At 48.3% G+C, this 11,079-nt stretch overlaps 1 protein-coding gene across 1 annotated transcript; it reads left to right on the forward strand.

The window, feature by feature from the left end:
- The first annotated feature begins 7,189 nt into the window (after positions 1 to 7,189).
- On the forward strand, positions 7,190 to 10,823 carry FOXD1 (forkhead box D1). The gene is made up of 2 exons (XM_043489147.1): positions 7,190 to 8,771; positions 10,707 to 10,823. Exon 1 carries the CDS (start codon positions 7,311 to 7,313, stop codon positions 8,736 to 8,738), a length of 1,428 nt encoding a protein of 475 aa, XP_043345082.1. The 5' UTR covers positions 7,190 to 7,310; the 3' UTR covers positions 8,739 to 8,771; positions 10,707 to 10,823.
- Positions 10,824 to 11,079: the final 256 nt, after the last annotated feature.

An 11,079-nucleotide genomic window follows, 5' to 3' on the forward strand; every position in this document is an offset into this window, starting at 1 on the left:
TTTAGCACATTTCCTTTCAGTCATACAATCTACATGTATACAGCATATAGCATATTAAATATAATTAGTAAGTATTACATAGAATTTTTGCTCTGGCCTCTTCATTTACCATTAATCTTGAGGTTTTTTCAAAGTTATTAAAATTGTTCATAATTTTTAATGGTTGCAAAATATTCCATCTTAAGGAAATATAGTAATATATTTAACTCTTGGGCATTTAGAAGGTTTCCCATTTTTGCCCTTTAAAAAAAAAATCACTCCAAGTATTTTTGTACATAAAACTTTGTTCATATTTCTGGTTCTTTCCTTTTGGTAAGGTCCTGGACTAAATGAATCTAAGAGAATGGCACTTAAGATCCAAGCTTGCATTGCCAAATTGTCTGCTAGAAGGTTTCACCAGTTTACACTTTACAAACGTGTAAAGTGATTGAGTTCTTACCATCATGCCTATCATCTTCATGTAATTTGCTAATTTGATAGGGGAAAATTGCATTTCATCATTTTTAAAATTTACATGTCTTTTTAAAATTGTTTAACTAGTGATCATTATTTGCTTTTTCTCGTCTGTAAATGTTGAGTTCAGGACCTTTCTCAGTTTTTGCTGCTCTGGAAGGCTAGCAACCAAAGCCTTCTAGCAAAGCGGATTCACTCACAGGAGCCTCTAGTGGAAGACATTTAAAGTGCTTTCTGGCTCTCGGCCTTAGCGCCATCTTTTGAGAAACCTCTGCGCCATGAGAGCGAAGTGGAGGAAGAAGCGAATGCGCAGGCTGAAGCGCAAAAGAAGAAAGATGAGGCAGAGGTCCAAGGAAACTTGTACACCCATGGAAGCCACAGAAGCAGAAACAAGGGAAGCCAGAGGCCAGGGACGCTGGTACAAATTGTGGACTGCATGCCTACTATCTAGAACTTCTCAATGGATCTGGAACATCTATGGCCATTCTGATCGCCTTGACCACCTTTGAGAGACCTACCTTGCTCGTATCAAAGCCGTCCCTTTTGATCCTTTGCCCTGGACCTGTGATAACTATGGACTAGTTCTCTTCTCAGTTGTGGCTGAATGTAACGTGTACAATAAATCATCTCTTTTGCTGTCTTAGCTGAAGAAAAAAAAAAATAAATAAAGTGCTTTCTGCACAGGGGACTATATTTGTACTCAATGGCAACAAACCTCCCCTTCACTCTACTCACCTCCCCCAGCTTGAGGTCAGAGCTTTGTATCAGGTGCAGGGGTTGCCCCTGAGGGCAGACAGTGAGCTTCTGTTTGCATAAGTAGAGCTTGAAGGTGATAGTTCAGCCTCAGTTGAAGCCTGAACAGCAGGTTAAAAAGACTGTGTGTGTGTGTGTGTGTGTGTGTGTGTGTGTGTGTGTGTGTGAGAGAGAGAGAGAGAGAGAGAGGGCTGGTCACTCTACTGTATACATTTGAATTTGAGGCACAAACAACTTCAAGACAAGGCTTTCTCTTGGTCTTATAAGAATTCATTTTCAATGTGTCCTATGGATAGCTGCATCCCTAGCGTCACTTTGGAAAGCCCCATTCTTCCCAAACAGAGAGACTTCACAAAGAACCCCTGAGGCAACAACAACAACAAGAATAAATAAAAGCACTCTTTCTAAATGTGGTAATATTATTTTTTTTCAATTCTTACATTAGAATTAAAAATACTAAGCATATCTCCAGGAAATTAATTTATTAAACAATGTAAATAAATACTAGATGAGTACAGAGCCACGAACTCTTGGAGGTCTCATATTGAAGACAACCTCCAAAACAGAGGAATTCTTTCTGTAATGGAGTTGTGTATATTTCACATTTAAATTTACAATAAAAAATGGCTTTGATTTGGGGGTAAAAATCTAAATGTGTGCTACTGCAAACCACTGAGGCCCAGAGCTGAGCAGTCTGTGTTGGTGTGTGTCGGGATGGGAGGGCTAGTCCAGGTGAACTGCAGTAATGAAAATTCCTGAGTCAGTGTAAATAACTTTACTGTTTTAAAACACAGATTTAGACCTTTGCTGACATTCTGAATTCTTGAGGATTTCTAAATCCTGCTCAGGCCACGAAATGCTTGTTTAAGGAGCTGTTGTGCAAGCATAGACTGCCTAGTAAGACCCAGGAGACCACTAAAATATCTTTTTCACAAAGGAATCTCACCTCCCAACTACAATGCCTGAAGATAACACCATTTCAAACCAGATTATGCCAGTTTATCGACAGAATTTCTGGGTTTACCAGATGCATTCTGGTAAAATGCATCTATTATTGGGAGAGGCGCCAACCACTGTCAGCCAATAATGCCCTGCCTTGAGCTTATTTTCAGACTACCTAACTTGTCCTGAAGCAGTAGATTGTGGTGTGGTAGGGGTAGAAAGAACCTGGCCCATGGAGTCCTGTGTTTTGAGAGGCTGCTAGAACTGGGACAGGTTGATGGAAGTTACTGCTCTGCCATTACTGCCTCCACAACGACTTGCAGCAATTCTCAAAGCCTGCTTGCTTCCTCAGCCATCATACTGGACGTACCTACTTGTTGTGACCTTGACATTAGCTTAGTGGCACATGCGACCCAACACTCATGGCAAGTAGTATTACACCACAGGGTGATGCTGCAGTGAAGGGCCTAGACAGCAATAGAAACGTTTCAAAATCATCTTGGGCGCTCAAGGATTTAGGATAGGTAAGAAGACACAAAAAGGATATAAAAAGTGTGTGTGTGTGTGTGAGGAACTAATTCTGGCAGAGTATTAACTCCTACCTTTTTTTTTTTTTAAACTGAAGATAATATGCAGCATCAGAGTCTGAAAGTCTCAAAACTGTGAGAGCAAGTTAAGGTTACAAATCCAGCCGGGCACAGCTAAAAAAACCCATGAGGATCCTTTGAGGATTTCTGGGGTAGAAATATGTAGGAAAATGAACAGGCACATCTTTAATGCGTGCCTATTGCATGCAGAGTGTTACAAAGAGCTAGGTAAGTGGAAATTAAAAAATGAACAGAAAAGGAGGAAACAAAGCAAATGTCCATTGATGGATGAATGAATAAACAAAATGTGGCAGACATAACAAACCATGGAATAGTCTTCAGCTTGAGGAATGAAATTCTAACACATACTACGACATGGATGAACCTTGTAAACATTATGTTAATTAAGTAAAATAAGTCAAATATTTTCTGCTTCCATTCATATGAGGTAGGTAGCTAAAATAGTTAATTTCATAGACACAGGAAGTAGTATAGAGGTTGCCAAGATGCTGAGGGCAGTGGAGTGGGGAAGAATGGGAGTCATTCTTTAACCAGTACAGAGTTTCAGTTTGGGATGATGGAAAAATTCTGTAAATGGATAGTGGTGATGGTTGCACCAAACTGAATGTACTTAATGTCTCTGAACCCTGCACTTAATATGGCAAATTATATGCTATGTATATTTTAACATGCATACACAGAAAAACAAACAGAAAACAACGACCTCCCAATGCTTGCATTTACAAAAACAAGAAGGGATGCGCAGAATCAAAGAACAGAGTCCCAAAAGGATACAAACCCAGAAGCATCGCTCACATTCGTCTGGAGTCTCAGAAAGCACTTTGGGTGGGTGGGTGGGGGCGGTCCGGGGCATGGGGCTCAGGGGATCCTACTTCCCCCACCAGGGATTGAACCCGTGCCCCTTGCATTGGCGGGACGGAGTCTAAAACACCAAGGAGACGCTTCTCAGTAGGCAGAATACTTACCTATTTACCTGGTTTCCGTGAGTCACCCAGAAACTCGCCGTTTTTTGTTCCTCTCTCCAAAACCCAGAGTGCCAGGCACAAATTAGTATCTCAAAGCAGGTAAATCGAATGACTTGGAGGAGGGACAAGGCCCCGAAAGTACCGGAGTTTGGAACCGCGCTCCCATTCACGTTCACGGGTAAACGCCTGGGATGCGCTAGGGCCTAAAGCGAGTAGTCCAGGTTCCCGCCTGCGAGTTTATGCCCCCAAGTCAGTGCCAGTTCTCGCGAAGGAAGCCCCTGGACGTTATGAGCTCGAGGTCTCGGGCCCAAGGGCAGAGAACTGAGGCGGTGCCTGCCGAGGGTCCTGCCGCCTCCTCTGCATTGCGGCGTGGCATCACGCGTAACTCCGGGAGGGCTCGTGGAGCACCCAAATCGCCGAGGGAAAATATCCGAAACGTACAGTCCAGGGAAATGACTCCGCGCACGCCCAGTTGCCCCAGAGAAGGCGACGTGGGGGTCTCGGGGAAGAAAAAGCCTAGCCGCCCGAAGCCCAGGCGGAGGGAAGCGCCGGAGCCCACCGGCCGCACTCGCAAAACTCCCGCCGCTTCCCGAGCTCTGGCTCGGGACGGGCTCCGCGCCGCGCCGCCGCCAGGAGGCAGGCCTCGCCCACCGGGGCACCACCCGGCCCGCAAGAGCCCCGCCGCTTTCCGCGTCCGTCCGAGCGGGGCGTGCCGCAGCCGGGGTCGCAGCCACGGCCCCCGCCCGCGTCACGCAGTTTATTTTCATCCGAGGCCGAGAGCTGGGAGCCCTTTGGGGAGGCAGTTCCGAGGATAGGGATCAAGCAAGGAGAAAGCGGGAAGCGCGGACAACGGAATGCTAGGGTTTCCGCGAAACTCCCGGGAGTTTCACGAGCGCGGAGCTAGAGGTGGTACACAAATATGTAGCTTAACTAAAGCAAGCAAAACAAGTGGGGTGCCCGAACGCGAGGCTTTAGTAAAGCTCACCCAAATCTCTTGTTAAAACTGCCTCTGCAGCGATTCTCCCGGATTGATTTTCCGCTTTGACCTTCAGTAAATCCTAACACTTTCCCCTGAGTGGCCAGAAGATAACTTGGCCAAGTTTTTTCCCCAAAGGTTTCCAGGGAAAAGCTCTTAACCCTTTCGGGAAGGACCTTCGGACAGTACAAATGGAAGGCAAAGTCAATCCCCGAGCCCTTCTTGGTCATACAAGTTCACAGCGGTGGTAACAGAAGGAACGACGGCTGTAACTGATCATCTAAAATAACTAATGGTCTGCGAACAAATTCTTCCTCCCCGTTTCAATGTTAAATGCTTCGCCACACACCAGCCCTCAATGCAGAGAAAATCACGGTGTTTATTTAGATAAAACTTAAACTTTCAAATGTAAAAGTGAACTCCTTGGTAAGGACTCCTGGCTACATCAACAAAGCAATGTAATGCCTGATTAGCAGTACTGATTAATGTTGGCTCAGGTTAATGCCCATTACAATACTTAAATGATTCAGCCATATATCAAACGAGAGTCAGTGAAAAATAACTTATTTAAGACTTTGAGGCGTTCTCATAGATCTTTCAAAGATCTGTGATGGACTTTATGGGTCATTTGTAACTATAACTGGTTGATAGCTGTCCTTAGCAACAAAAACTCGATTTAAAAAGAAGTCTTAGATGGGTTAACAGTTTGTTGTTGAGACTCTGTGATTGATAAGAGAAGCAATGAAACGTCTGGAAACGTGAAAATTGCTAGGTCCATAAAGTGATATATTAATATATAAGGGCAGCTGATTGTTCCTCCATGAAGCCATTCATTTTTGATCCTCAGTTCTTGTCAAGCCGTCATTTTATACAATTTTGAGGCAAGTCCCCAGTTTGAAATAAAGTGTCTTAGGAAATGCAAAAATCCAAGATGTATAGCTGTGTGAGTATTTATTGGGATTTTTCCACTCGCCAAAGTAAAAAGGAGCTGGTGATAGATAGGTGTACTTAAAATACAATCATATTTGGATTACTTCCACTACTCTGTAACCCGAAAAGGAAAACTGAGTTGAACAGAATTTGAATCTTCTTTTAAAAAATTATTTCGTTTCTTCTCACAATACCTATTGGAAATAGTGTATTAAAAAGTACATTTTAAAAAACTGGCGTGAAAGTTTTAAATTTATCATTGTAGTTTCTATTATTAAGCCTGACTGTGTAGAGATAGGTGTATTTGTTTAGTAATTTAAGCACTTTTAGATTACTATGGAGTGTTGATTAGAACATCCCAACTTACTGACAACTATAGAAACCCTTACCCCATTATGAAAGAACTCTTTTGAGTCACTCCTAGAAGCAGTTTTTGTGTATGTGTGTGTGTGTGTGTGTGTGTGTGTATTTGGGTTTCCACTAAAAATTTGTTTCTTCTCTGCATTCAATGGTTACTTTCTTTATTCCCATGAAATTTGTCAGATCCTCTCATTAGAGTGGCTTAGTTTAGTTGTCAACTTTCTAGGGCATTCAATTTCAGATAGTAACTAAAACGCCACCCTAACAGCATTTTTATTAACAGATGGTGGAAAACAAACGTCTTTGAAGAAGAACCGAAGGGGACAGGTTAAAAGGTCAATAAACAATTATTATTGCGCTTCAACTGGGGGGGGGGGGCGGGCGGGGGTAGTTCTCATCAAATTCCGTGGGGAGCCGCTCGTTCTATCTGGAGGATATGGAACAACCCAGCAAATCTCAGGGCCGTTCCCCAGGAACCACCTCAGACGACCCTCAGGGGTGGTCGTACCCTGGCTAGACGGTTCCAATAGGCCATCGAGTGGTCAACCTGTGGCGTCCCAGGAGTGTTTCTGGGGTTCGACTTGAGGGCCCATTGAATAGGAGACTGGGAACTCGACCTCGTGCCGCGGCCCTTGGTCAGACCACCACGAGCCTGCGCGAAACTCAGGTCTCAGCCCCTTTGGGAGGGCATGGTGGGGTCCCGTCTCCTCCCCCCCTCTTCACAGTGGCTGCTCCCTCCTCCGGTGAACTTTCTCTCGGAGCAGGGCTGATTTCCTAGGCTTTCTTTCCCTAGCCTTGGCAGCGCTCTGACGTGCACACCATGTGACCGGCCTCCTTCAGCTATAAGCCGGGGGAAGGTCCGCCCTCTCCTGGACTCAGCCCTCTCCTCCAACGAGCTCTGTCCCTAGACTCTCGACCGTCCCGCACCCTCCCGGGCGCCCGCCACTCTTGACTTGTTCGCTCGGTACCCCGCCAACCCCTCCTCGACGGACGCGGCGAGGGGCTGCTGGTGGAGAAAGGAAGGTCAAGTCCCCCCGCCCAGGCGGGGTGCGCCCCGAGCCAAGCCAGCGCAGAGATCGCGGGACCACCGCGGCGGCGCAGGAGTTACAAAGTCGCAGCGCGAGCCTCGGCCGCTGCACGCAGCCCCAGCGCCGCAGCTCCCGCAGCCGCGGAGCACCGTCCCCCCACCCCCGCCTCCCCCACCCCGCCCAGCGTGGCGCCCCCGGGCCAGGCCCGCCACCCGGGACCTGGGCTGGGGTGCGGCGGGAACCCGGAGCCCGGCGCCCCTATGGGCCGCCTCGCCGCCGCCGCCGCGCCACAGCTATGACCCTGAGCACGGAGATGTCCGATGCCTCCGGCCTCGCCGAGGAGACAGACATCGACGTGGTGGGGGAGGGCGAGGACGAGGACGACGAGGAAGAGGAGGACGACGACGAGGGCGGCGTCGGCGGCGGCGGCGGGCACCGCCTGGCTGTCCCCGCGCGGCGGCGGCGGCGGCGGCGCTCGTACGCCGGGGAAGACGAGCTGGAGGACCTGGAGGAGGAGGACGACGACGATGACATCCTGCTGGCTCCGCGGACCCGGGGCTCCCCGGCGCCCCCGGGTCCAGCCCCGGGGGCGGGGGCCGGGGCCGGTGGCGGCAGCGGCGCGGGCACGGGCGGCGGCGGCGTGGGCGCGGGCGCGGGCGGCGGCGCCAAGAACCCGCTGGTGAAGCCGCCCTACTCGTACATCGCGCTCATCACCATGGCCATCCTGCAGAGCCCCAAGAAGCGGCTGACGCTGAGCGAGATCTGCGAGTTCATCAGCGGCCGCTTCCCGTACTACCGGGAGAAGTTCCCCGCCTGGCAGAACAGCATCCGCCACAACCTCTCGCTCAACGACTGCTTCGTCAAGATCCCCCGCGAGCCCGGCAACCCCGGCAAAGGCAACTACTGGACGCTCGACCCCGAGTCCGCCGACATGTTCGACAACGGCAGCTTCCTGCGCCGGAGGAAGCGCTTCAAGCGGCAGCCGCTGCTCCCGCCCAACGCCGCCGCCGCCGAGTCGCTGCTGCTGCGCGGCGCGGGGGGCGCGGGGGGCGCAGGGGACCCGGCCGCCGCCGCGCTTTTCCCGCCCGCGCCCCCGCCGCCCCCGCACGCCTACGGCTACGGCCCCTACGGCTGCGGCTACGGCCTGCAGCTGCCGCCCTACGCGCCGCCCTCGGCCCTCTTCGCCGCCGCGGCCGCCGCCGCCGCCGCCTTCCACCCGCACTCGCCTCCACCGCCCCCGCCGCCGCCTCCGCCGCCGCCGCCCCACGGCGCGGCCGCCGAGCTGGCCCGGACCGCCTTCGGCTACCGGCCGCACCCGCTCGGCGCCGCCCTGCCCGGCCCCCTGCAGGCCTCGGCGGCCAAGGCGGGCGGCCCGGGCGCCTCGGCGCTGGCGCGCTCGCCCTTCTCCATCGAGAGCATCATCGGGGGCAGCCTGGGCCCGGCCGCCGCCGCCGCCGCCGCCGCGCAGGCCGCCGTGGCCGTGCAGGCCTCGCCCTCCCCATCTCCCGGGACGCCCTCCGCGCCCGGGGCCGGCGACGGCGGCGGCGGCGGCTGTGCGGCTCAGGCGGCCGTGGGCCCGGCCGCCGCGCTCACCCGCTCGCTCGTGGCCGCCGCCGCCGCCGCTGCCTCCTCCGTCTCCTCCTCGGCCGCCCTGGGGACTCTGCACCAAGGGACTGCCCTGTCCAGTGTGGAGAACTTTACTGCTAGGATCTCAAATTGTTAATAACGCTATGTTAGCGCGCTTGAGAAAGAGAAGGTAGGAATCATGGCTCCTATTTTCATCTGGGTGGTTTTGTATTTTGTTCCCTCCTCCCGGCGCGGCCCCTCCCGACCTCGCGCCCCCATTTCGTCGCTTGGGATTCTCAGACGAAACTGTTTGGCAACTTATCGGGCGCTCTTTTCGGCTCCGCAGGTCCCCCTATTTATGCAAAGTCGCCCTATGCTGTAGCCCCTCGACCTGGGGTGGGGAGGAAGAGGGTGCTGGTGGAGATCCGCCCTGTCTAGGGACAAGGGGCTTCCTTGACTTTGGGAACATTTTTAAAAAATCTAAGCCTTTTTGAGGTCTAGAGAGTCTCAGGTCCAGGCGTTAAAAGAAAAAAGAGAGATCAATAATGTTCTACAAAAGAGTAATGCAAAAATAGTAAAGGTCCCGAAGAATGCCAGAGAAGCAATAGTTTTTATTTGAGGACATTTGTCTGGTGTACTTTTTCATGAAAAGGAAAAAATGATTAACATGTTTACACAAGGAAAAAAGTCAAAATTATCATTTCTTATTTTAACCTGTGTTTTGTATCATAATAGACATGCGGAATTTTTATTTTGTACTTACTGCGTATTCTTTACAAGGAGTATTGTAAATTTTAACTGGCAATTATTGTACTATTCTAATGTAAGATTTTTACACTTTTTCAGAAATAAATGCTTAATTTTCAAAGAAAATTCTCCAAAAGAATCGACTTTAGTCATCCCCTTCTTAGTTTATTTTCTTTTCTGTTAAAAAAAGTTTCCTTGTGGGTTAAGTAGGAACCCATTATAGAAGAAAAAAGTTATATTTTCAGAGACAACTTAACAAAAACATCGTGCCATGATTTTTCATTTATACTAAGTCAAAACCATTGCAGGGGATCAGAAATTATTTTTAAATGACTACAAATAAAAGTTACTTTGGTATACATTTCCAAATCTTATTTGATTCCATTTTGAAGAGCACTGAGGATACTTAAAAGCCACAGTTCTCTAAGATAATTTTATAAAACTTTAAATTTTATTTTGGAGCTTCCCACTCCATTTAGTTTCCACTCACTTCTGAGCACAATATCCTATATATCTGTAAAAACTCTGCAACATAAGGTTATATTTTAATGGGAGTAAGTAACAAATCTATGACTTTTGAATTAAAAATTTATTAGAAAAAATTTGATAGAGGTCATCATCAGTTAAATAGCTTTCATCAAACAAAATATATAGATAAAATAAATTGTATTTGAAAGCTCTAGTGTTTAAAGCTATTTTCTTTGACAGAATTCCAGTAGTTGCATAAAGAACTTTTTATTCTAAAAGGCAGTGTTAACTTCAAAATTCTAGTTGAAATGAATAACTTAGAGTATGTAAAGAAAATCTTTTAATTTCCAGGTACTATACTCTTTAAAGAATGAAAATGCATCAGGTGTTTTTTGAACTACTTATATTTAAAAAATTTAGGTGATACAGGATCTCTTTTTTCAAATTTTATTTTCCTTACCTAGTTATTGAAGGTAGTTTATAGTTCTTTAAAAAGATAAGACTAGTTTTGGTTACTACCAGTAATGTGGGCTTCAGATAAAACGAAGGCATAGTAATTTGCATGCTTAATATCTGTGAATTGTTAATTTTTTCAAATATCTGGACAGGTATCTGAAGAGCTGGCGATTTAACCTAGCAAATTAACAAAGGCCACATTATAGGCCAATATTTTGCAGTGCCATTCATTCTTTGATGCCCTGTCCTTCCCTCCCTTTGGGGGGAGGTAAAACAACTGACCCTCACAGCCTCAAAATTAAGTTCTGCCTTTTTTCCCCTATGAAATATTTGAAAGAGGGGAAATAAGAGGCTAAAGTAAACACAATCATCCCCAAGTTTATCACTGATACCTAGATACAAGTTGAAATTCGTTAGACCAAAGTCTTTTTTTGAAAAGTTACTTTTACCCTAGCCCACCTAAGGAAGAGGAGACACTGGAACCCGGAAGGTCTGGATGTCACTGGCGCCCCGGGTGGACAGACTTTAGCAGGCGGAATCCAAACCGCACAAGCACTGCTGGCGGGCCTCGAAGCCTTCTGTAAGTCATAGATCTGAATTTTTATCTGAAAGTAATTAGGGAGAGAGCGCGAAAGAACAAAATCGTGTGTCTCACTATTTGCGTGATGCTTGGGTATCCTGAACCTGGGAGTCCCGGCTAATCCCTTTCTCTATCCAAATTTCCGCATCTTTAAAAAAGTGCCGGGACGCGCTCCACCTCCCAGGCCGTCAGTGCTTTTAAGAGAAAGGCAAGAAAGCCTGGGCTATCCAGCGCTGCCCTCGGTCCG

The sequence above is a fragment of the Cervus canadensis genome, chromosome 16, assembly GCF_019320065.1.
Source record: "Cervus canadensis isolate Bull #8, Minnesota chromosome 16, ASM1932006v1, whole genome shotgun sequence".
NCBI lineage: Eukaryota > Metazoa > Chordata > Mammalia > Artiodactyla > Cervidae > Cervus > Cervus canadensis.

What these genes read in the sequence shown, in the direction of transcription:
- FOXD1 (XM_043489147.1), top strand. Translation starts at nt 7,311, where the DNA reads ATGACCCTGAGCACGGAGATGTCCGATGCCTCCGGCCTCGCCGAGGAG.